Source organism: Parus major, chromosome 5, assembly GCF_001522545.3.
Source record: "Parus major isolate Abel chromosome 5, Parus_major1.1, whole genome shotgun sequence".
NCBI lineage: Eukaryota > Metazoa > Chordata > Aves > Passeriformes > Paridae > Parus > Parus major.
Genome location: NC_031774.1, coordinates 52,421,697 through 52,449,007, shown reverse-complemented (window position 1 = coordinate 52,449,007; position 27,311 = coordinate 52,421,697). Strand labels below are relative to the sequence as shown.

The window sequence follows — 27,311 nt, the reverse complement described above, 5'->3', positions numbered from 1 at the left end:
CTGTAAGAAAATCTTAAATTTGTTTTCAATTCCAATGTTTCAACATGTCCTGAAATAGTACTCGTCTGGTTCCTTTCTGATAGCTTAAATACCTCAATTTGGTGTGAGTAGGATATCAGGAAATGCCTACTTATATGGGCTTTGTTGTTGTTTTTACAGTAAATATTATCAGCTGGCTGACTTAGTAAGCTTGGGCATAAGGCAGTGGAGACGTGGGTGTACAATTTATTTCTTCTCAAGCTGCAGTGTTTTGGGTCTCGGTAGCATGAGGTAATAGTTGAGAGAGATGTAGTTCTTGTCTCCACAAAAATTGTTAAAGAGGATTTACTTAACTGTGTACTTTTTTAATTCACTAGCTGAAGATGAAAAAAGGTTGACCTTTTTTCTGTGAGATTGTAGAAGAAACCTTAAAACTACCTGTTAACATTAAGCACATGGAGAGTAGAAACAGATATAAAGGGCCAATTTGACATGAATTTCTTGATAGAGAGTGAAAAGTGATAAGAAAGAAGATTGAAGTGAAAGTGAAAACAAATAAACCTTGTTTATCAGGACTGACACAGAAAGGCAACTGAGTCAAGGCTGTAGGCATGAAGGGTGATTTTTGCTGTGACACTGTAATGAGTGAAAAAGGCACACCAGTGAAAAATTGGAAAACATTTTTTGCAAGTTTGCAAACTGAGAGCATTAGCTGGACCTTTATGGAAAAAACACCTTTCTCTGTTTTACATATGGTACAGGAAAAGTAAACAGAAGACTGAGAAAATGGTTTGTGTCAAAGATGTTTATACTGCAGCTCAGGGTGATTAGGTACCTGTGTGTTATGATGAATGAAATCTAGGGAATCATTGGAGAAACATGGCTAAGGAATGTTACAGCCTTGTAGAACTTGAATTGACAGCTAGGCATTCATAAGAGTCAACTGAAGATTGCCAACATTTCAGTTTCCTTAGCAGGAGATTAGGTCTAGATATATAAATCTGTCATCTCTGTGAGTGATACCTATTGAAATTTTTGTAGGTGACATTATGCAACTACTAAAGAGGTGTGATAATAAGCAAGGAAAATGTTCTTGTAGATTTATCCCTTTTTCTACCTCCTTGAGAAATTGCTGGGATGATAAAAGGTGTCCTTTAAATAATAAAGGAAGTATGGTTTGAAGAGGGAATGGATGAAAGGGAGAGACCATGCTAAGAGGAATGCATGCAAGTATTAGACAGGGATCTGTTGGACAAAGAAGATTTGGGTAGAGTACTCATTCCAAGTTCTAGGAGGAGGTCATCGGTCAGCTGAGAATTGAGATGGCAGTAATTTTGAAGCCAGCTTGGAAGGTGTGCTGTAGCTTATTTGCTACAGAAAATAGCAATATAGAAAATACCTGAAATGTGATGGGATACACTAGAGTTTGCATGAAGGTTAAAAAAAACAGAGTGAAAAGAAATGACAATTTGTGGAAGTTGGGATCAAACCATTGGTAGCAGGAATATAGAGGAGATTAGCAGGTAATGGGTATTATGTGTGTGGTGAGAAAGAAAAAGTGTAAGGTTTGGAGCTTGAAGTTTATTGTGGAAAAAAAAAGACGATTTAGAATCTCTGAGGTGATTTGCTCATGAGTGTTAGGTTGATCCTGTTGTGTGACACTGTGTTTACTTATTAAAAACTGAATTGAGAAATGATCAAAGAAATGCTACAATGGCTATAATCACAATGTTACAAGATGGTTTTATTCAGCTGCTTCTATTTAGGAATCTATTTCAAGTGAGAAATCAAATAAGTTATCAGGTTTTTTGTGTCATAATCCTTGGCTAAGAATGTTTTTTTTTTCATGTAATTAGTTTACTTCAGTGGGTATGCTTGGGTATTTCACATGTATGCTTCACTTGTGTTCCTCAGCAGCAAATTTCCAGGCTCCATCAATGCTTATTTGTATTTTATTACCATGTAATACCTCTGATTCTTACACATCCCCATCACAAACAGAGACTGGTATGACACTGACTTGAAAATCTAGTTAATATTGCCATTTATTAATAATGTTCAATATTTTCAGTTTTCCTGTGTATGTTTCAGGATATTTGTTTTGCAGCACAGTGTTTCAGTTTATTTAGTATTACTCAGACAACTTGTTGAAAATAAATCCTTACTTAATCAAGTTTTCTTGAGGAGTGTTACGCCAATATTTGGCTGCAGCACCTTGCTTCCTCATTAGTGAGATACCTTACCCTGGGCTAAAACTGACACCCAGCTTTGCAAAGACAATACTGATGCCCTCTGAGAGCTGAGAGTCAAGTGGTGTGATTGAGGTACAGCAAACTTTGTCCTGGTGTTGCCAAGGGGACTGTGAGTTTATGTAGTGCTTGAGATTGGAATTTATGGAGAAGTGACTGAGATAAATAGGATTGACACTCACCTACAAGGCTTTTTTTTTTCTCATTCAGTATGTCTGCAGAAGCAGATATATATAGTCTTGAAGACATGAAGTAAATTTTCTGGGCCAGTGTTACTTTTACAGCAATAAGGAAATCAAAACCTGGAAACCATGTAAAATCACGTGATGTTAAGACATTCTGTATATCCTTTCATACCAAGAAAACTGGTCTTCCACACAAATTATGAGGCAGTAAAGCCAGGGTCTCTTGGTACTTTCAAAAAGTTTCAGAAGTCTGGGTTTTGTTCTGAAACTGCTATCAAGTGCTATGGGGAAACTTCGGAATACTGGCATTAAAAATTTTCTTAAACAGGTGTTGTTTAAGTTACCTGATTTACTTACATATTGCAGGTTCTTAAATTTAACTGCAGAGGGAAAAACAAAAGAGGAAAAAATGTGTTTTCTATTTCCCCTGTGGCTAGAAGTACTAGGGGGTTTAAATGGCAGTAAGGAAAACTTTAACTAGACTTTAAGAACTTCCTCTTGCAACAGGAATCCTGGATTTCTGGGGTGGATGGCTTAGGGAAGTGGTGGAATTTCCATCATGAAAGGCTTTTCAGAACAGGTTAGACAAGCATCTCTGCAGAATAATGCAGGTATAGTTTATCCTGCCTGAGGCCAAGAGACTGCATTAGATGACCTCTTAAGGTTCCTTCTAAGCCTGTTGGTTTACATTCATGTATGTGACTCTTTCTTCTTAAATATGAGGTCAAATTCCACAAGTAGATTCAGCATCAGTTACTTGTTATATAACCACAGTCACTGAATATTGAGACAGAATCTTCTGTTGGGGGAACAGTAATATTTTGAGATTTTTACAGTAGGTGGTTATGGGCACTTTCATTATTATCTGTTGGTTGCATCCTGTAGCTTCCTCCAGCTCGTATTATAGGTTTTACCATGGCTTCCTTTATGCTGCTGTTGGAAAGACTCAGGGGTGAATTCTGGTATATTTTCAGTTCTGGTTGACTGCTTCTTGTGATGAAATGTAGGTACTTGAAAACTTCAGGACACAGCATGCAAATTTGGCAGGCTGAGGGAGAGTAGAAACCTGGACTGAAATAGCCTGGAGGACTGACGAGACTGAGAGCTCGAAGCCTGGGCTTTCTTGGAATTTGTCCTGTGTCTATTTCTAAAGCAGACAGACTGCTCTCACTCAATATCTAGCTGTTATTAATGTCAGTCTCCAGTCTGGCTGATGTATGTGTCCCAAAGATAAAAGTATTATGAATGTTTTTAAGAGTTGCCTATGCAAATTGAAGCACAACTTTTATTTATGTGGAGAGTGCTCATTTAATGAAGAGCTGTTATTAGGTTCAATATGCGATGCCACATTTTATTTATGTGAACGATCTGGAAGAACTTCCATTGCATGCAGAGTTACTAATTTTATTACGTTCTTTAGGGACACTTACTGTTATGGTATTTTTTGCCTTGTAAAACATGATGTTCTTCTCTCTTTTCCATCCACTCCTTACAGAACAGTGTTGTGACTACAGGTGGGAATTAAGGCACATAGAGAATGTATAAAGTTACTAATTTAATTTTAAGCAGGAGTTTAGGTGTCTTTTAGAGTATTTAGTGCATTTGAGGAATACTTATCTTTGAGTACATCCTGAAGCTTCTGGTTACTTTGCCAAAGTGCGCATTTACTTTCAACATTTAAATGCTATGATTTCAAGCATCTAACACAGCTGAAATTTGTTCCTTTCTTCCCAACCTTATTTTCAGACAGAACTAAAGCATTTAAACTCAAGCTTTGATTAAAAAAAAAATTTCAATTCAATGTACTGTCAAAAAAACCCCAAAACCATAAAGGACCAAATCTTTGTCACAGTTACAGGAAACTGAAAACTACTTTGGAATGCGGTAACCAATTCTAGGTATACATTTCCATTTACAGAGGGGAAAGAAAAATTAACCATAATCTTATTTTTGTCTCTCTCTTTTTTTATTTCTTTTTTTTTTTGTAAGTATTCTACTACTTTTCTTTTTGTTTCTTTCAGATGATATTAACTGTGTTTCTGAGCAACAATGAACAGATTCTGACAGAAGTTCCAATTACACCAGAAACAACCTGTCGCGATGTAGTGGAGTTCTGTAAAGAGCCTGGAGAAGGAAGCTGCCATCTGGCTGAAGTATGGCGTGGAAATGGTAAGTAAAGTGTTCACTGGAAATGGATTTTAATATGTGCATTAATTATAAAAAGAAAGAGTGACTTGTCAATACTAATTATTTTAATTGCATATTGTACTTTTTTTTTTTTTCTTCTAGCCTAGTTGACTTTGACACAAAGGATGGTAATTCAGATAACAGTAGAAATTCATGTAATTCTTGGCTTTTTTCTGTTCTCTTTTCTTCCTCAGCATGAAGTGCTAAATAAAATGCATATGTAAGATCTGTTAGTGTTCTGTTTCTGATAGGATGGAGGGCATTTAAAGGATAACATGAAATCTCATGATGATTTTTTTGCAGATGCAGTTCACGAACTGCATTATTTCCAGTCCTGTTTCTTCACTGTTAGCATGTGAACACAGGCTGAAATTTAAGAAAGAGTATACTTTTTTTTTCCCTTCTGTATCACAAATAGCAGATGCTCTGCAGACAGCATTATGCCAGAATGGAACAGAGTTAATATCTCTCGCCTATTCACGAACATTTCCTCTCAAAGATTTGACAGCCTCTCTTGGAGTAGGTAGTAGTATCCATATCCTATTTGTGTTGCAATTATTAATTCACAGAATAATGAGGCAGGCAATTTTTTTCAGGAATGTATCAAAATCCATTAATGGTAAATTCTGTTTTTGAATGGATTCTTGTAGTTGCATATAGTACAAACCCTCAGGTTATAATTTATCAATGTATGGATGTAAGTAGAACTGATAGATGGGTGGGGATAACAGGTATATTAATAGAATTGTAGAATGGGACCATGGAAGGGTTTGGGTTGGGAGGGACCTTACAGATCATCTAGTTCGAATCCCCCAGTCTTACCTCCTAGTTATTAAAGTGACCCGTGTTTAACGTAATTTGTTCTGTATAAAGACTGATGAGGTCATAACTTGATACTGAATTCTTAAATTTTGTATAGAGGTGTTTTATTTTGATTGGAGCTGTTTTGCCAGACAGACTCAACAGGTATTATTCAGATGCCTTTGGAACTTTTATGTTTTGGTGGCCCAGAATATTTTCCCCCTGGAAAAACTATACCTCATCTTTTTCTAAACTGTTCTAAGACTTTGTAAAAAGAAAAGATACCTAAAGAAGTTATTTCTTACCTAAGTAGAAACTCAGAATTTAGCTAGGAGTGAACAGGGGAAAAGTTAAGAATTGTATGCCTGCAATTCAAGGAATACAAATTCAGAATACACTTAAGTTAGAAAATACGTCTTTAAGGATAGAACTTGAAGAATGGTTAAAACTTCTTCAAATTGGAAATTCACGTTATGGAGTCTATGATGCCAAGTGTATCACAGATTGCTAAAATGGATCTGCAGACTTCAATGACACTCAAATATTCCTAACATTTTCCAAACGCTTGTCAATAAAAGTGTCATATGTGGTATTCTTTATTCTTTTGCTTTCACAATACTTTGAAGGTGTACTTTTTAAAAAGTGTAGGAAAGAATGCTGTCAACTAGCTTTAAAGGGTGACTGGAAACTGGAAAAGTGATCTGCATATTACTGTGAGTAGAACAAGGAGATGACTGATTTCAGTGGGTTGGTTTTTGTTAATTTTGGGCACTGGAGTTCACCTAGTTTTCTGAAGTGGAGATCTACATACAGACACTTAGGTGAAGGAGCAGAGGCCTGCCCAGAGCTTCTACCTGTTTTTAACTCTGAACTTCTGGTAAAACTCACATGAAGGTGCTTTCACAAATGTAACTTTACCTCCTAAATTCCCAAGGTGATAACTGTATAGATCTATTCCACTGAAAATGTAGAATAGAAAATATTGGAGAAAATGAAAGAAAAAATAAAACTCTCACTTATGTTTCTGGGTCTTTCAAAAAGACCTGTAAAGAGCGAAAATTATATCCTGCACACTGGTTTTGAGGCTCTCTGACAGTACTTTCAACACAAAGGTTTATTTCATTATTCTTAAATGTAGGATGCTGTTACAAAATCTGTGACCTCAAGTCCTTGACCCAAAGTCTAGGGTACGTAGATTTCTCAGTGGAATGACCTGGGCATATATATGATAATATTCCCTTCTGCTTCTTCTGGGAGCTGAATTGAACACTCTCCACTCAAGTTTTTAAAAATAATTTTGCCTGGAATGGAAATCTGATGTAGAAAACAGGAGTCTGAACAGTTAAGTGTGACAGTTACAACAAACTTTAAACTGTGGTTCTGAGTGGGAAGTGTGAGGCAATTTGCAGTAAAACTGCTGCATGTTGTACCAGTGGAAAAGCATATTTTATCTCTTCTATTACACTGTCTCTGATCCCTCACCCTTATCCTCAAGAGATCTGCAAGTGTTGTTTCAGAGGACATGTAGGAAAGTAAAATTCAAATCAAAAGTTAATACAGCAAATCATGGGCTTAAAAACCACATTAGATTTAGTCACACACCATAACTGGTCTGTTTTCCTGGTAGTCTCTCCGTGTGGCACAAATGACAAATTACACCTCTCTCCATAAGACAGAGTCTACCTGGCCTCTTGTGAATGTGCTTAACTCCTCTCCTCTACAGGTAGCCACAGCTTCTTTTAGGTAGCCCAGCTGAATAATGCATGTCTATTCAAATTTAAAGCATTGGGGCTTGTGGACTATAATCTTATCATCAGGTACAAATAGCAATTTGCATGCCTGAAAGTCTTTCTAAACTGCATTGCTCTAACAAAATACTGTCTCTTTTAATGGGCTTCCTGTTTTGAATGTGTATGTAGAAGTAGATGATAAACACTTGATTTTATTTTTAGAGGATGAGAGACCAATTTTCTTCCAGAAAAATGTTACTAAAATCCAAAAATTATGTAAGATTTCTACAGTGCCGAGGAAGATTATAATAGCTTAGTTGTTGGAAAACATTGGTTTATTTATTATTGTATCTTATATCTCTTTGCTTTTGTGTGACAAAGAAATGGTTGAGGCCTTCATAAGAGCTGTAAAATATTTAGATGTTGTTTGCATTAGAGTCAAACAAACTGATTCTGATTAGAGCTGCATGGCCTAAGCATTTCATTTATTCACATTTGATTTTGGTATTTCATTCTCTGTTCCCTCTCCTGTTTCTTGAGTAGTAGTTGAAAAAGTCAATAGCATTTGTGCCTGATATATCAGTATACTTTGTACCACCTTGTGCTTTGTCAATTTGAAGCTTCTTTTTGCAAGGATTTCTCATACTCTTTAACAGGAGACAAAACCAGAATGTTCTTCCTCATTCCACTGCTATTGCAAATAGCTGTCAGTGAGGAGGGTCAGAGACAGGTGTGATGCCAGGAACTTGTAGTATATTTCCAGAGAGAATTGATTTCAATTGATTTTAAATCCACCCAGTACTAAATTATTCCATTTACACCTGGAATGCCCTTCAGCAGCTGGTCAAAACTGGTATTCCTCAGTGTGGTGGTAAAGCAGGCAGCAAGAGAGTGTGAAAGAAATAGTTTCTTACTTTGAGTGTACTTCTACAAACGTGAGCAGGGAAAAACTCATTCCAGATATCACAGCAAACTCCCCATGGAGAGTTTGGAGAAAATCCATTACTTTTTATTCTGGCTTCATGTACAGGAGGCATAAATGTGTTTATTTAACATAGCAGGATCTGTGAAGTCAGGATAAAAACAGATTTTGAAGCCTGAAACTTACTTTTAAGTAGTGGATTTGTTGCTCCACAAGAAAAATTTTGCAATTCTTTTGTGAAACATTGGTGCAAATCCATGTTTCAGATTTCCAGAGTGTTTTGTTTTGGAATACTGAAAACTAGCCCATCCTCAAAACTTCTACTTAAAAGGAAAGAAATGTAGCTCATTTCTCAAACATATTTTAGAATCTTGATCCAACTTTAAATCTAAGGCAGTTTTTTCAGGTAGAAATGGATGTATGCATTTTTCAGTTTTCTGCTTTGTTATTCATGAAAACAAATGTTCTCTAGATAATTTTTGTTGTGTTGCTAAAGTATCGGGATCCAGCCCTTTTGATTACTCTACACCCATTCTCCTATTTAATGTTTTCTTGACACTCTCAAAATGCTCTCTCATATTTAAAATTTTTAAAAAATTAAAATTCAAGTTTGAAATAGTTTTGAGAATTGAGTTATTGACAAATACTTCTGAAGCTGTAATGTGATAAACAGAGGTATTTATAACATGTAACAACTGGGAAAAATTAAACTGTAGCGTTTCTCTTTGTTTTGATTTGATTTTGGTTCTTAAAGAGCAGGGATTTTCAGAAAATACCTCTTTTACTGTTGTACTACAAATATAAAATCATGCTTTCTTCTCACACTTGTAGATTTGAAGGATTTAAACTGTGGCAAGGAATGGGTATTTCACTTCTCACCATGTCTTATGTTAGTTGTTAATGTCTATTTCTTCCTCTTTGTTTCCTGAATTTGTTTCATGTAGCCAGGTTGCAAAGAATGATTAGTGCTGCTCCGTCTTTCTTTTCATTGCTTCAGTGATACTGATGATGCTGTTACTACTTTAACCTGCTTTCTGTCTTCTTAAGGATAACATCCCATACTAGTTTTGTGAAAGAACTACTAAACTAGTAGAAAACATCTTTGCCATTTCTTTCCATTGTCATTGTCTAAAAAATATTAGACTTAATTATTGAAGGTGCATTATATAAATGACAGCTGTTACTTTGACTAGCTTCTGGGATCAGGACCTTAGTTTTAATGGGAGACCAGCTCAACCAGGAATGAAGCTGCAGCTACCCCATACCACTCCAGAATTAGCCCAGCCCTGTCTTAACTGGGTTTGCCTAGAAATTTTTCTGTTTGGGGAAAATTCCTGAAGATTCATATCTTGTGTCCTGAAGTCTCTGAACTAAACCACTTAAATATTTTTACATTCAGTGATCTTTAGAAGAGTCATGCTGCAATTGTAGTGGATATGCTTCAAAGCACTTGAAACCTTACTTTACTTTAGGAGTTGAAAAACCTGAAAATCATGCTTTTAAAGTTTCTTTTCAAGAACTGAGTAGTAATAAGCCACTGACCTTATTCTTGTGTGCTTAAACATTGTTGAAAATATTTCTAGAACACCACTTGAGTGAGGAACAGGAAAAAGTTGGGTTTTTTTGTTTTTAAGAAAAATAACTAACCAGTCACCTGATAAATATGATTAGCTTGTGATTTAAATGACCCTTCCCCACTGAAAGCACTTAGATCTAACTAATAGACTAACTAATGTGTTAATCACATACCTATTTGATGTGACATATTTTGACAAAAGTTTATTGTATTAAATGCATTGTGAAACAATTGATTAAAATGTATTGCTTTTTAAGTACTGCAGTTAAGTATCCCAAGCGTATTAAGACGTGTACATGTACATAGTTCATAATGTATAAAAAAGTAGGTAAATTTCATTTAAGGTAATGAATGTAAGAATGAATGAATGAAGGTAAAGGTATATCTGTGATTTCGTTTTCCCAAGCTTTTCCGAAGATTTGTCTTCTATCTTTGAATCATTTTGTCTTCTTATGTCAAATGAATGACATATGAAATGGAGAACAAACTTAATGGTGCTCCTGCCAGTGGGAGACAGAGTGGTTTGGGTTTTGGAGGCCAAAAGTATTTTGCTTTTAACAACAAAGGATAGTTTATAATAAAATTTTGTTCTGGTTAGATGATGTATTTTGGTACCATAGCTAGTATTAGATCTTAAAATGGGGATCTTATTATCTTAGTAAAAACATCTGGTAATTAATGCAAATGTAATTATGGAAGCAGTGAAAAACTTGTCTTCTTAAATTTATTTGCATTTTGAAATACTAAATTTATAGTGTGCAGCCTCTTACAATATATTTGATCAATTTAGAAGAAATAATTACTCTATGCAAATGTTTTCTTGGGGAAAAGCAAAGAGTCTGACTGTTGCATAGAACTTAGTCTTTATTTTTTCAAAGAGTTGCCAGTAATTCCACATATACTGGATGTTAGTGTCTGGCAAAGTGTATTAGAGTGGGAGTAGCTGCTCAAGTTCTTAGGAGATGAAATGTCAATATAATGATAAGGCTTTTTGTCTCTGTGGAAACCCAGAGGTTCAAACTGAATGAATTATTTTAATAATAGAACAAATTGCCCATTTGGTGGGGATGGGGAGCAAAGTTGTTATTTCCTAAATTAGGGCTCCTAAACACTGGTATGGATTTGCAAGCTGATTCTGTAGTGCTGTGGAGCAGTGAGCTTTGTTTACAGTAACAGGCAGGGCAGCTTTTAATACCATACATCCAGTTGGTGCCTGTTTCTTAGACTTTGTGTAAGATAAAATGCAGGGTAGATTGGTAGATTGAATTGCTACCAAAAAGGTCATTCTGACCATTAATAAGAGTTTTGTATAACCCTGCTTGATTTTGAGGAGTTGTGATAAGATTTTTTGGTCTTGTACTTCTAGAGCGCCCCATACCCTTTGATCATATGATGTATGACCACCTACAGAAGTGGGGGCCCCGAAGGGAGGAGGTGAAATTTTTTCTTCGTCATGAAGAGTCACCAGCGGAAAGCAATGAACAGAGTAAGTACATTTATCCTGTAATGTTGTTACTGAAACAGATTTGAAAGGTGTCTGAAGTGAGTTTGGTTTTCAGTTCATTCAGTGAACTTCAGTGGTTATATGTAAGAAAGCTTCCTTGTACCAAAGCCATTTTGAACCTTCCTCAGGGGCACCTTTATTCTTGTTCTCCAATTCCCTTCTTTAGAATAATGCCTACCAGTCTGCTGACTAATGGCAAGATTTGTTTTATTCTGCTTAATTTGGATTCAAAAAAGTTGGTGGATATTAGAGATTTGATGTAGTTTTTTCTTACTGAGAGGGTAGAATGGTTCTTTTTGAGCTCCTGTTCTTTCAGCTGCACAGAAAAGACTGGGTCTTTGCCTCCTTTAAAAACTCAGATCTGTTTTACACACATCGCTGGCAGAGGTTTCAGTGTCTTTGCTTTCTCAATACTTCATGTAAGTATATTTAATAGTTGTGATAATTTGCATCTTGAAAAATTGCTGGTCTGCTTGGTTCTATAGGTGAAGTGTTTATATGAAGCACTTCCCTATGAAGTGGCGTTTCTTAAAAGACTGGAATAAAAAAAATCGAAGTGTTTTAGTTTTCTGAAATTACTGGTGTAGACTCTACTTAATCTATGAGAAGAGTTTTGTGGCTCTGCATTTATTGACTTAATGGCTGTCAGACTGTCTGAAGGACAGGGAAGGTGTCTCAGTGAGGTGTGTTTGCATGCCCAGATCATCCTGACTCATTCAACTAATCTGACTACTTTTAACAACAGGATTTCAAGTCTTTGCTGAGTCCTTATTCCTTTCAGCTGAGGCTTCTCTTATTTTTAAGTGGTTCCTGCCTGTTTTGAATGCAGAAGTAGCAGCCCCAAAAATGTGTGAGGGAATTTTGTATTAATTAGGTACTTTGTAAAATAGTGTATTATCCTTTGGGCAATACAAAGATAAAGTACATTAAGAAATTTAAGATACACTTTAAGCCAAAGAATTTCAGTGTACAAGGAAAGCATTGCTTCTGAACCATGCATGCAAGGCTTTTTAATTCATCATTGGTCTATGGATCAGTTTCTAGATTAAAACCGCTTATAAGTTAGACATTAGAAAAGCTTCCACTACTATATTAATTTATAATGTATTCACTTGAAGCTACTGCTTCTCATGGACACAAAATATAAAACTTGAGTACATTGCCCTTCATGACATCTTTCCCTAAAGAGGTCAGGAAAATAGAGCTGCATGTCTGTACTTTTAACTGAGGAATTCTGTAAACTAAAAGCTTTATTTCTGCTGATTCATTGCTTACAAAAAGTAACATTGGTAAGAAAGCTTTGGAACTAGCAGAATAAAAATTCACAGGCAAAAGTTTGATAGAAATTCTTGAACAGAATTCTCAGAACGTTTGAGAACAAACTCAAGAGTAAAATGAATTTGTATTGAAAACTGAAGTTCGCTCTAAGAGTGATGCTTTACTTTTAGGTGGACGTCAACCCCAAAATCAAAGAAATGGCATTAATATACCCGTGGAGAAACGAACAGAGAATGGGGTATGTAATAAATATTAAAGGTTTGGATCAACACCACTCATATACTTTGTGTTTTAAAAATTATTACTTTTTAAGGTGTGTTATAATAGGAACTGGGGAAAAATATATGGATCTTGGTTTTGTTCAGATTTTGTTAGAAAGTGAATGGGACAATGTGTCTTTTTCATCAACTACTCTGAATTTTCTGTCTAGAAAGAAATTATGGGATGTGAGAAGCCCTGGAGTCTTATTAATTAATGTTCTAATCTGTTTTATTCATTTTTGTGAAGTAAAAACAAGTTACATTATTCTTTCACACTTTTATTACCTGTGCACATGTCTTTTCTTTGGTTTATCTCACTGGTGCTGATACATGACATACTATTATATGTTGAAACATGACAATGTATATATGAATTGGGATGTTTTCAGATGCTGGTAAAAGAGCTTGCATGCCCCTCAGAGCCATCACTTTATATTGGTTTTATGCACTTGATTCATTTCTACACATGGAGATTTTAACTAATATATTATTAGATTTCTAATTTAAAATACAAATTATATGCCATAGGCAACCTGTGATTCCTGGTTTGAACATTTTCTCTTTTACACATAAAACATAGTATATCTCTTTCAAAATTAACATAGCTTAAAAGCCTTTTACTCCTGAGCTGAAACTCTCCTTACTTTCTTCTCTCTTGTTTCATCTTCAATACTAATGAAGATTCTGCAAAGCAGTCTCTTCTTGTTTGTTCTGGACCATTCTGCTGCCTTTACCAAGACATTCCAGCTATAGTTAGCTATTTTTAAATGTTTTAAAATTTCAATAAAAACATTTGAACTCATCAATTCATAATTATATTGTCTTAGTGAAGCACTGTCACTTTACAAATATGCATATGGTTCTTTCTCAGAGTAAAATAATAGTTAAAGTTTAAAAGCAAACAAATCAATTTTTTCAAGCTGAGAATCTTAAAAACAATCGTGCAGATTCAACACTTCTGTGCTCATATATTGCCTGATAATTAACATCTAAAATTCACACACACTCCCATGTAGCAACAGAGTTGTTCAGTCAGTTTGCAGCTCTTTGCAGCTTGTTTTGTGTATGGCATGTGGACCTAGGGGAAGGAATTTTTTTCCCTATTCAAAACAGTTAATCATGTATTGCTTTCTACGGTCCTTTTCTGTAGAGAACACTGGCTGATATCCTCTGCTGCATGGATCCGTTTATCCTGCTGCCATTGTCATATTGACAATGTAGTGAGATCATGGTGCTGTATAGTGCTGGGGGAACATAACTCTTTCATGACCTCTCCTGATCTACTCCTCCATGTGGGTTATAGCTCATATACTACATTTGAGATATAGTATATTTGGAAATTAGGACTGGAATGTGCAAAATGCCTTACAGTCTCACTTCTTGGCAGGGCTAAGTATTATGATAGAAAGGCTCAACTTGAATTGAATTTGCTGTGAGTTTTTATGGGTAAAGCTCAGACTTGATAACTTGAATAACAATTCCATCTTCATTCCATTCAGGACACTTATTTTTCTATTTTTTTTAAATCCCAAAAGTTGACCACAAAACTAAAATTTGTTGGGAAACTGATCACTTTAAAAAGGGCTTTTACCAGGTTTAGGAAATAAGGTGCATTAAATACCTGGTTTATGAAAATAGACTAAAACCTGAAGGCATTACAGTATTGTAAAATCGTAGTGGCTTTTCTGATGAAAATGGTACAAATGAGGTTTTGGAAGTGTTTTAAACTAAGATTTTCAATTGTGCTAAGTTTTAAATCAGAGGGGGAGGGGGAAAAAGAGGTGGCTTCAGGATCAAGGATTTAATCAGCTTACACTTACGTAATGCATTAGGCTTATTCATTGTTGCTGGCATGCTGAATGTTAGACTGGCCCTAAAATCAACACAAACCAATGGAACATTGAAGACAGCTCAGATCTTACCAAGTACTCTGCATTCAGGTACATTTTTATTATGTGTACTGCTTTAAGGATGAAATAGTTGATTTTTTTGCTTAATATTGGGTAGAGCTGCAAGTGTGAAGTGCATAAAAAACTTTAAGATAAATGTTCATTTTATTGATTGAACCAATAGTCTTGGAAAAAATTGTGGGCAATCTATCCAGTTAAATTTAGATGATTCTATTAATTGGCATTTTGTCATATGCAGTAAGATTTTTTGTTGTTGTTCTTTGAAACTATATATGCTTGATCAACAATTATTTAAATAATGGTTAGCTTAAAATCACATTATGTGAATGCTTAAATTTCATTAGATTATCTTTCAAGTTAAAAACAGAATTGGCTAAGTCTCTTCCAGCAGTGAAACATGGTTTGTTGTAAAAAAAAAAAACCCTTTTATTTATAAAAAAATATTTTTATTTATAAAAAATACTGTCAGTATTCATCTGGGAGCTTTGCATTCTGCATAACAAAGTCTAAAGGAAAAAATCTGTGAGGTTTTGTGAATTGACAAGTGGTCTTATTCCAGAGGTGACCTTTTGGGGTTTCCTTTTGTTTACAACTTTCTTTCTTAGAAGTGGAATTATGCTGTAGTCAGGACCTGATCTCTTTCTGCCAGTACACAAAGGTACAGATACATGAAGATCAGACTTACATAACTAAACATTTCCTTTTGCAAGGGAGATTGGACAGTGTCTCAGGAGGGATTCTCTTCTCTGAGAACAGCTGCCTCTTCCTCCTCTTCCTTCCTCTAGCTTGTGTAACTGAGCCAATTGGATCTGAACACAAGTTGTACAAGGGGAATTCTAAATAAATAAGGGGGAAAATGTTTTATCATTGAGAGTAACAGACATTGGAACAGACTGTTCAGAGTCGGTGGAATTTTGATCTAGCTGAATAAAGTCCTGAGCAGTCTGAACTGCTCCAGTCAAAGCTTATTGAACCAGATGACTTCCAGAGGCTCCTTTCTACCTAAATCATTCTTTGATTCTGTGATTGGTGGCCGTGAAACAGTGGTCATCCAAATGCTCGGACTTGTTTGCTTCCAGATGTCCTAGCATGATGCAAACATCATTCCATAGCAGCAGCAGCAGTCTGTGAACTGCAAGGCAGAGCAAATCTAGGTGAAACCACTGGGGGTCAGTGGCAGACAGGAGAGGGACTGGGGAGCCCCATCCCGTTTGAGCTGCTGGCCCTCAGCAGGAGATGTGGATCAGATTTTGCTCTCCTAGAAAGGGCACTGACTGGATGATGACAGTTGTCCAGATGAAAAGGCAAGCACATAACCCAGAAATTTCTTGGAGATGAGAAAACAGGAAAACAGATGTAGCTTGGGGCAAAAAAAGGATGTGGTACAGGAACATGACAGAAGTCAAATGTATTGGACTCAATAAAAGTAAATTAGTGTAATGAGAACAGTCTGTATATGAAGAAATACCCATTTTCTGTAGTTGCTTATATAGAAATGATAATATAATTTAAATATAATTTATTTTTATACATAATAATTTACTTGGGGAGCACAAAATATCCGTTTGTGGCCTCTGGTGCCAATTTTTTAAACTTATTTTTGCTGTTTCTAAAATTGCTTCCCTGATTTAGAGAGAATGATATCAATAAGCATTTTTCTTAATGGATGTTGACCGAAGCCTTTGCCAAGAGATAAAGTGTGGAACCTCATTTTATCTCACTGCAGCGTTTGTGTTAACTTCAGTATAAAGGAAATTTGTGTAGAGGAAGAAAACTTGACCATCATCCCAAACTGGAGACACACTCCTGCCAATTTTCTTAGTATTCAAGCTGTGGCCAGTAGATGAAGTTGAGTGTTAGAAGTTTTGTGCTGATTAAATAACAGAACTCATGCTCACTCTTTCTTGTTAAAGTGTCTAAATCAGGCTTTTAGCAAAAATTACAACAGGTAGTCCGGCTGTTTTATATCAGGAGACTTATACTGAGGGAATTCTTAGGGAAATTCCATTAACAGATGCATTAAAACTTTTACATACATGTGTACACAAGGAAATTTTTTGTCGTACTGATATAATTTCAGAGTGTATGGTTGCTGATGGAGGGTGGATACCCTCTGATGTAATCTCTGTATTCCACTCCATTGTGACAGCACTAAAGCTACACTGCTTTTGAGTGCCTGTGGTGTAACTTGTTCCATTTTATGCTTAGTGATTAGACAGATTTAGAAGTGGTGCCAGAATCCCTGAAGAGAATTATATATTGTTCATTAGCTTTAAACATTTCAACCATAAGAGTGTGAACAGATAAAAAGGAATTAAACATCTAATGTACACTTTATTCTGGGGGGACATTTACAAGTATTCTTGCACATACAAAATAATAAAAGTTTCCTTAACCTGACAGGTGAAGACATAACAAAATTTAATTGTGAGGATAAAGGCAAACAAACCACATTTTTAACAGAAGTAATAAATTCAGATGAGAAATACATTATGTGTACTTGCTTGAAGTTTCTCATTTGAACTATTGAAGGATAAAGAGCTTAGTCTGGATAGAAGTTGTTATTCAAAGCTGAGCTGCAAATTCAATTTAATATAAGCTTGTAAGTATTAAGCACTCTTTTTATAACATTTAACAGTGTGCTTGGAAGGGGCTGTCATTCACATTAGACAGGTTTTAATCAAATTTGTTTAAAATGAACAGAGAGCTGTGTCACTCTTGAAATTTAGATTCAGGGGTCTCATAGCAAAATCAAAGCAAATAATTCCATTAAAAGATGATTTTAAACTATTTAGGCACGAACAATTCTAACTGTTTGCAGAAAAGTATTTTTTTCTGAAAAAATACTCATGTAGGCTTCCTGTAACCTTTTGACCTTCTAATAAGAGTGTAATTAAATCAGATTCAAGTTTTCCCAGTTTTCTGCTGTAACTTCCTCTGTTGCTTTTGTTAGAGACAAAAACTTGTCTGCTACTCCTGCTGTCAGAGATGTTCACTTGTATAAGGTATAGATTCTGAAAATTGTTTACCTGTCAGAGAGGGAAGCCTTGCTGTCCCTACAGCAGCCTTTTGCACTATCAAATTCCTAGTTCAGTTCCTAGGTCAGAGTTAACAGAGTTTGGATTCTCCACAGACTGGCAGATTTCTTGAAGTCTGCCTGAAGCATTTTCAGACAGCTGGCAATATGTTGCTCCTCAAAAAAAAATAGAAAAACTAATCCAACTAAAGGATTTAAGGGAAAAAAATTAAATTATGAGGCAGAAAAAAAAAAAAGTCTAAAGCAAATTTTAATGCATACAAATAGCTTTTGAATTCTTGCTGGACTAGAAATCTGAATCTTCTCATGCCTCAGTAAAGGATAGTTATCTAGGGAATCATCTCTACAAGACTAATAGTTGTGTGATCCCTTAGAAATAATTTCTGTGAAACTGTGGGGAATGCAAATGCTATTGACCTCATAACTCCCTCTGAGCCCTTTTTTAAACCTTTTAGGCAGAATCACATCTTTCTTGGATTTGGAATTTCATAAAAACAATGTTTTGACTTGTCCTATGGAATCTCAAATATATTTCAGTCCATAATGGACAAAGTTTCTAGATGTTTAGCTTTTATGAGAAAAATTTCATCAGTTTCATTTCACTTACTCTGTGATTATTTTCCTGTTACAATTTTAATTATGTTAGCATTAGTTTATGACTAATAAACTCACTTTTAACATCTGACTTAGTTTGGTTTGAGGAATCTAAAGATCATTTATCTAGTTGGGATCAGGGAGCATTCTTGGAACCCACTTGGAACATTGTAAAAGGATTGTTTTCCTCCATGTATGTCTTACCTTGTTGCAGATATCTATGGGAGGGGGAGGTGAAGTCTGTATGTTTGTTTAATCCCTAACTATGGTACTTATTTTCCTACATTAGTGTTGTGGACATGGAGCAATACAATTTGCTCTTTTCCCTGGATTTCTAAATAAATGAAGCATGTGAAAATTGTTTCCAGTTGTCATTACACATTGCGATCCTGAGTTAGAGCAATTTAGAATGAGTGTTTCAGCTGTATGTATGACACTATACACATTAACTTGAAGTAAATGTTACTTTAAGACTTGTTGTTTTTCTGTATGACACTATACACATTAACTTGAAGTAAATGTTACTTTAAGACTTGTTGTTTTTCTGAATTGCTGCTATGCAGCCCTTACACCTGCCCTTTGTCACAGCTGTATCCTTTTGCAGTCACATTAGTATCATTTTTAGCTAAACCAAATATTTCAGTGTCAAATTATTTTAAGGAAGTTCAGACTCATCCTTCCCTCTGTTTCTGTAGATCTTTATAGGAGACTGGTTATGAAATTCACTGCATGGCCTTGAGAGCTTAAATGTGAAAGTTTGAGAGTTTGGACTGTTGCTCTGTCTCTGAACAGCTTTCAGTTCAGAGCAGGAGACTCCAGTGGTCCATGAAAGGCCAGCTATTCATTTTCAGTCCACATTTAGAGTTCTGTCTTTTAGATAACTGTGTCATTTGCAGATCAGTATTTTCTGTCATCTTTTCCATGGTCTCTGTGGTGTTTCTCATGCAGTGCTGCTGTGGCCTCCTTTTTCTGACACACCTTTCCATGTTCACTGACTTGTTCATTTAGTTTTCTGTCCATCTCGCCTCTGGACACCAGGCATACCTATTTCCCACCTGCATGTTTTTCCCAGGCAAGTGAACCTTTCCATTTCTCTGTTGTTTCTGCAGCTGCCTCCAGATCTAATTGTTGTTAAGTTTGTTCCCCCTGCAGTCTACCTCAGATCAAAGCCGAGAAAAATGAAAGTCCCTCTGGCTAATTTAGGAGCAAGGGAGTTAAACTTGTTCTTCTTCTCGTATTCCTAGTGGATGATCTTACTTTACAGCTCATACCTTTGCTTACTTGCTAAAAATAAGCCTGCTCTTTATTCTGCTGGAATAGTCACTGTACTTGGACATAGAGTTCTTCAGTATTCTTATGGAGACCCATTTGGCTGGATCTCTTGTGTAAGTGCACTGAATCATGCTTAAATTACTTTCTTGAAAGAAGGAAGAGAGGGTGAACTTGCATGTCATTCGTGAGTTTGACAAGGTAAATTACAGCTTTTAATGTTTTGGGGTTTTATCTTCTACAGTATCCTGATTTGTAGATGCATAAGAAATTGTTAATGGAGTTTAGTATTTTCTGTAATGTTTAATATTTAAAAATCCTTACGTCTAGCTTTTGGCTTGTTCCAGTGTTCTCTGGCTCACAGATTCTTGATTTATGCTATTGCACACATGCTTTAGCTTTATTGCTGGCTCATATATTCATCTTGTTGCATGCAAGATTTAAGAAAAAGCTGAATTAACGTAAGGAAAAGCAAATAGCAAACACTAGAAATATTATTTGCATAAGATTGTGGTATCTATCCTGACTCTACTATTTGCCTTTTATCTTAAGCAGTCTCTGTTAATAAAGAAACTCTTTGTTAGTTTCAGGTGGTATGGTTTGCTGTCACTTTAAACAGTGAATTATATACAAAAACCAATGATTTTTGTGATCTCTTTGGTATTCAGTTTTGTCCAAGCATTGGTAATACTACAAAAATGCAAAGGAACAAATAATCCATGTATTTTTAAAGCTAAATTGTCTATAGTCTTACATTTTCAGTTTAACCTGATAAATATGAAAGAACTGTGTATTGCTCAACATTTTCCATTGAATATGAAAAGTGCAATGAATCAAGCTGATTATAGTTGACAGCTGGCTTGATCTTGCCGTGATTAGATCTTTTACTGCTGGCAAAATCCACTAGCCTTTTCCGTTAGCTGATTGCTGATGAATGCAGAGAGACAGCTTTTCATATCGATAAAGAGTTTGGGGAAACCTGTATCCCATATGGAATAAGATTAAAAGGCATCCTACCTACTATTGATTGCACTGAGGCAAAAAGCCATGCAGGAACTGGTAAGATGTGCTGGGTTGTTGCTTTGGCTTGTTCACAACAAACTGTTAAACGAGTAGCGTAGACAGAAAATAGCAGGAAGATGGAGCTGAATTGTGTTGAAGCATCGGAAATGTTTACAGCTGACGGGCAGTGCTGCGAAATAAAGATGTGCTCTCTTGCAATTAGATGGGAAAATAGTGAACAGGTAATTAATTACTTTTCAAAATTTGTTTGTTTTGCACTTTGGTGGGCATGTTATTTAAGTGCTGTGTAGCTTTCGCACTTTAAATTAAATGATTGTGGGTTTGGTTGTCACATGACCGGAATGCAGACCAGTTCAGTCTGCACACCTTATCTCTGAATTGAAATTCTTTATCAAATTTCCTTACGTGCATTTGCTATCTTTCTTACATTTTAAGACTATACCAAAAGCTCATTTCTTCAAAATGTCATGGTCAACTTGCTTTTGACAGTTTGGTTTTATGGGAAGTACAAGTTGTATGTTAAGGTCACAACACATCTTTCGGTTACAGGATACTTATTTTCAGTGCTTTTGTGTTTTAGAAATGTTTTATTATGCTGTTCTCACATGAACAGTATTACATCACAGAAAAACTTAGTATTGTTTCAATACAAATACAAAAAAAGGGCAGAATAAACACAGAATTGGTGCTAAACGTGTTATTCAGACTAACAATAACTAAATCTTAAGCATCCCTAGCAATCCTATCAGAATAAGCTGTTGCTTTTAGAAAAGGCCCAGGAAAATAATAGTTTCATGACCATTTCTAAAGGATCTAGACACTGTATTTTCAATGGGTATTGTAACTTGTCTATGTCTCAAAATCACTGTGAGTAAAAGGATTGGTGCAAAAAGGTCTGAGATTTTGTGCACAGCTGATATTTCAACAAGAATGTGTAATCTCTTTTAAGATGCTTTTTTTAGGAATATGAAGTTGATGTTTTAATTAAAATCAGCTACTGAGTACTTTAGCCAACACTAAAATTAATGTAAACATGCTTAAGATTTCTGTGGCTGTTTAAAAGTGGCTGCAAGGAGAAGGAAGAAAGTAGTGCTTTAAATAAACAAATTTCAGATGCTACTTTCCTAGAAGTAATTTATAAGCTGTCTATTTCAGATGTAGCAGATGTTCAATATATGCTTAAATCCATTTCTAATTTTGAAAATCTATTCTAACATTGTTTTCGTTTTTGTTAAGTTCTGCCTTTTCTTAGCTGTTCTGCTTAAAATAGACAGCAGCCTCACTAAGGAAGTAATATGGGAAAACAGGAAATCTGGAGTCTGTAGCTTATACTGAGTAGACTTTAAACATTTGGTTATGGAGTGACTCACAAGCATCAGCAAATTGGAGGAATTGCTAACAAGACAGTACAGATTGAGAGAGGTTAAGATTTTACTTACATCTAACTGTAGATAATGTGACATTTTTCAGTAAACTCTGATGCAGTTGAACCAAATTTATTGTAAGAAACTGTTAGTGTATTTATTTGTATGATACAATAATATTTTATAATAGCATTTTGGGGTAAAATTAGCCAGTTCTCTTTGTGATGTTAATTGCAGGATTATTTTATTATCATGAGATAGCACACACTAGGTAGATTTTTCTCTAATTCCCAATATTCTGGGTATCTTTTCTGGGTTTAATTAGCTTGTTCATTTCCATTAAGCTAAAAAAAGGCACGTGCCATTGTCATTGGATTCTTTAAAATGGATTTCTGCTATCGGCATGTTTCTGACCCAATTAAAAAAATGCAAGGCTGAGCTGTGGATAAAGCCACTAAACTGGAAATAATGTCATCCATGTCGAGATCAGCAAAAACTCTATTTTAGTTTAAATAAAAACAGATACTTTCTTTTGTCTTTTTATAGCATTACACATGAGTTTAGAGAAAGGATTTTCAAGTTGTTTGTTGTGCATATCACATTAGGTTTTATGGGAAATGTGGTCAAAATCTATTAAAAGCCTTGAATTTGATAATATAAAGGGTCAACATATTTCAGAAATCTACGGAAGTCTGCATCACTAATCTTCAGCAGATGCTCCATCTCCTCCTATAGACTTCAGACAGCAGAAGGAGGCCACATACTTTTCATATAAGACCTATCTGATGCAAGAGTGACATAATAAACTCAGATATCTTCCATCTGTTTTCCTCATCACTTCTGTTGTGCCAAGGACAGGTACCCAAGGTGTGTGTTGGATATTCTCTCCAGCAATCCTTAAGGCTTTGTTGCCAAGTGGGGTTTTTAGAGCATCCTCCAAACTTTGTTATTTTGAATGCAGATTAAGGCAAAGATAGAACATGTCTGGGCTTCTGCTGCTCATGTCCAAGTTAGCACTGGAGAATTAGGAAGTCTTTTGGTAGATTCATCAGGCAAATTAAGCTGTTCCTTTCTTTCCTGCTCTGGCAGTTTGGGGTTCTTCAGCCAGAGTTGCTGGGGGTTTTTTTGCTGTAAATGCTACACAGAGGAGGAAATGTAGGGATGGCCCACAGTGGTGACAGCTCCCTGTACCAGTATCCTGGTTTGGATAGGCTGAGAATTGTCAGAACGCTGATCCCAGTCTGGAATTCACTGGCTGGAGAGCACTCCAACCTGCCCCTTTTCATTTTATAGTTGTCATTCTGCTTCCTTCTGGGAAAATGCTCATTTATGTAATACACTTCATTCCCTTTTTGCCCACACACTCGTATACCTAGTTCCAGATCTTCCACTTCTGTTTGTCATATTGCTCTGTAGATTTCTGGGGTTTGACAGCTCTGCAAAGATAAATCCCTAGTCTGGAGATAAGTTTTGTATTTCCTCCTGTGCCCTAGGAAGTAAGAGCAACTTAAAATTGCTGTGAATTATGGAAAGCTGAATCTTTCACTATGTGCAGTAAAAGCTAAGTATTTACTCTGCGTTTCCATGTAGCCATTTTAAGCCCTCTCAGGAGAAACTTGCAGTATCTTTCTCACTTCTGCTGTCCACTCTTATTAGGGTGGTGAAGATGTTTTCTTTTTGCCATGGCAAAATTGTTCATCTCCTTAATGAAGCCCACATGAGGGACATAAATTCTTTCACGAGCTCAAAGTTGCTGTTTCTTGGAATTTTTCTCTCTTGCAGTTCCTGCCTCTAATAGTTCTGTGGTTTTGGTTTGGTAATGGGTGTGTGTCCCCACCCCCTCAGCCTTTGATTACTAATGTCGTCCCCTTTTGGGTAGAGTGTTTCTTTCACATTTTTTCTCCTTGAGGATATGGTTACCTTTACTATCCCAAGAAGGAAGGTATGGAACACTTCACAGGATTGCCCTTTTGGTACTTTTATTTTTTTGTGGGGGTAGTTTGTTATTTAGTTGACTTTCTGTGGGGTTTTTTTTGTTGTTGTTGTTGTTGTTTTTATTTTGTTGGTGGGGAGGTTGTTTGGTTTTTTGTTTTTTGGTTTTTTTTCCTTTTTATTTTCTTTTTTTTCCTGTAATGGTCATTTAACCAAAATCTTCCTTATCTGTACAGCAGTTTTAGAGTGGCAGCCTATGTAAAGAATAAATAGTGGAGCTGGGCTGCAGGTGGTGTATCTGCTGCATTATCTTCAGAAGCTGCTTTGTATTAATAAATTAATAGATGGTTGAAAGTAGTGCAATAAAAGCAAAACCTTTCTGGGTTGCCATTTTGATGTCTAAAGCCAGAACCAGCTCTTCTGGGCTCCATAGAAGAAACTAAGGCACAGAGTTTTTTAAACTCTCTGTGCTGGTTGTTCACATTTTAAGTGACACTGACCTTGGCAATTGGTGGTTTAACCTCAGATTAATTTCTGACTGTGACGAGAGGAACAGAGTGGTGGAACAAAGTACAAGAAGAGAAGTGCTAAATGAGGGAGAAAGGATAGAGGTAATGAGGGTGAACAATAGGAAAAAGACTAGAAAATATGTGAGAGTTCATAGTACATGACTGAGTGTGCAAGAACATGCACAGGAGAAGGTAGGGCTTGGCCAGTTTCAGGAAGCTTGAGTTACTTGAACCTGGTTCCTCGTGCAGGGTTTAGGGAAGGGAACTTCAGAAGATTTGTGTGGGAGATGGGTGTGAACAAAAAAGAAGGAAGAAATAGATAAGAGAAGTTAATGACGTGGTGATTCTTGCAAACCTAGAAAAAGATCCGAAGAGATAGTATGCAGGAAATGATTAGTAAGTTCTTGTACTACTCTGCTTTTCTTTTTCAATTAGTTGGTTACATTATGCTTTACACTGGCTGAGTGGCTGGGTGTTGCTGAACCAAAGCAAAATCAAACCATGAGACCACCATTCCTTATGGTGGCCTGTAAAGCTTTTGAATATTTGTTTTTTCCTTTAAAGCTCTTTTGAAATCATAACAGTCTCAGGTGTAGATTTAATGTATGTTTCATTATTATTTTTGAAGTAACTGTTCTTAGTAATGCAAATTTAGAAAATTATCAAAAATAAGTATCTTTATGGGTTAAGCATGGAGGCCAAAAAATGCATAAAATCAGATCACATCCCAATTATCATCTTTTAAAAAATAATCTATTCAAAAGGTTGATCTCATGGGGTTTTTATTTTAATATTGACATAATTAGATTCCTCTTAAAAGAGAGTTTTCTGTTGGGAATAAAGGCAAAAAAACAGTGGAATCTGCCCTTATTGCTTCCATCGCTTGACTACAGTACATCCTGCCTATCAAAGAAATATTTTGAGTTCAGGTGCAATTTTTCATTTACCATTGCACGTTGCCAACAAGTAAGACATTCATTATAGCCCAGAAGTATGTAGACTGAGGAGTTTGTGACATTAAACAGCATAGAAAGGAATAGAGGAATAAGAAAATAAATTTTCAGAGTGACAAGACTAATATGTAGAAATAAATATTAAAGGAGGTTCATTTCCTTAATTAAATGTCTAAGGTATGATTTGGTTTGAGGCTTCTTGTAAACTGGTTCCCAAACTGTTTAATTACTGTACTATTCATCTCACCTGTCTCAAAAATATTAATCATCAAATGGTAAAATATTAGCTTGTAGTAGGAGGGTGATGTCAGAAGCTGAAACTCGAGTTCATTACAAATTTTATCTTTCATCATGCCCTTCTAAAGTGCATGTTAAATAACATAAATATAATTTTTTTAAGATCCCTGTCAATATTAAGAAATTGGTGAATATAGATGCAAATTATTCCTGCCTATGTGAGACATACATAATACTTCCTCAGTGCCTAATAATGCAGTGTTTGCTCTATGGCATTTCATTTAGGAGTTCATCCCTGTGTAAATGCTGCTGTGAATCAATGAAAAGAAATTTACAATTCAGCAAAACTGTCTGCTTTGATGTATCACCATGTAGCAAATGAATCTGTGGCATCTGGAGGAGTAGGTATTTGTAGTGGCTTTTTAGTACCTCCTTCAGATGTCAGTTCTGTAGGAGGTCTGGTTCCCTTGCTGCAGGAGAAAGGAGGAGGTCTGGACCTAAAATATGATAGGCTCATGTTTGTTATGAGAGGTGAGTGTCTTGAGTTCGTGGATGGAATTGTTAATAACTACTAGGAACAGCACAAACTTAAGAACCTGAGAAACCAACAACCTCATTAAGGAACTGAAAACGCAGTGCTGTCTTTGCCTGGCATAGCCTGGGGTTCTGGAGAAGGACTGAGACAGAATTTTTTTCTATGGTGGTGTTTGCATACAAATTATTGCAAGCAGACTCAACTAACATGAAGTGTTCTAAACTAATTGATTTAACTAGATCTTTACAAGAGAAGGATTCAGTGTTTTTCATGATGTTTTCAAAAATGAAGCTGTGCTGATTTGGAGACCTGAAACCAGCAACAGTCTGTCTGAAAATAATTGATTGGATGTTGAAGAGGACTTCTGCTCTCTCTGTTTACTGCTTTTGCCATGTGGATGAAAAGGAGAAAACTGCGAGTGAAGTTACAGGTTCAATGCTGTGTTCCTCAGCTGTCTATATTTTTTCCCTTAAGTATAGTGTAGCTCTTGAAGTGAAAGGGATACTTACTGGTATTCAGTGAGGTGAACTTAAAAAGATTTCTCATAGGGTGTTTGTATTTAAGTGGTTAATTATTGCTGTTTCCCATGTTCTTGTGCTTTTCCATTTTTAAAAGGTTTTTAAACAGACTTTCTAAATGGAACATTTTACAGTAGTTAATAGCTTCTTCAAGGAGACACTAATATTTGCATTAATATTATAATTAATCTTCTATAATTTACATGATACAAAATAATGCAGTACTTTTGCCAGGCATTAGGAGAGAGACTTCCAAATATGCCTGTTTAGAGCAGTTAAAATTCTGAGCTCTTGGATTAAACTGGCTTGGGGTTTTTTTGTTAGTTTCTGGTGCTTTTACAAACTAGGTTCTTACTGTCATTGTGCATTCCAGGTTACATTATCCATTTAGAAAATCTTTGTTTCATGTGATGAAATGGCTTTTTTACTTTGCAGTGCTCACAGTCCCTATACAGATATTACTTTTTGAGTCTAGATATATTTTTAGCAAGATTACTTAGTGGAATAAAACATCTCTGTGTTTCTTGGACAGTGTTATACTCAAAATTTCTACTGGAAACACAATGAGCTATCAATGTTTTTAACTTCAACTAATAATTAAAGCAGAAAGAAAGGAAGCATTGGGGAAACTATGCATAATCTGATGCAAGTTGCATACTTCCGAAAAAGCACATATGTGTATTGAGAAAATATTAGTAATTCACACATGCTCCCCTTATAACTTCTAAAATCAGTGATCCAGAGGGAAGCCTTCATGCC

At 35.8% G+C, this 27,311-nt stretch overlaps 1 protein-coding gene across 6 annotated transcripts in view; it reads left to right on the top strand.

Moving 5' to 3' along the window:
- PPP1R13B (protein phosphatase 1 regulatory subunit 13B) overlaps nt 1–27,311 on the top strand; it is a 68,541-nt gene that overhangs the window by 20,635 nt on the left and 20,595 nt on the right. For 5 of the 6 annotated variants that reach the window (XM_015630904.3, XM_015630903.3, XM_015630902.3 and 2 more), the window contains exons 2-4: nt 4,435–4,582; nt 10,996–11,115; nt 12,582–12,649. In XM_015630904.3, coding sequence (XP_015486390.1) covers nt 4,435–4,582; nt 10,996–11,115; nt 12,582–12,649 — 336 coding nt within the window. Of the gene's footprint in view, nt 1–4,434; nt 4,583–10,995; nt 11,116–12,581; nt 12,650–26,122; nt 26,465–27,311 lie in introns of those variants that run through there. The other variant, XM_015630907.3, reaches the window with a different exon arrangement.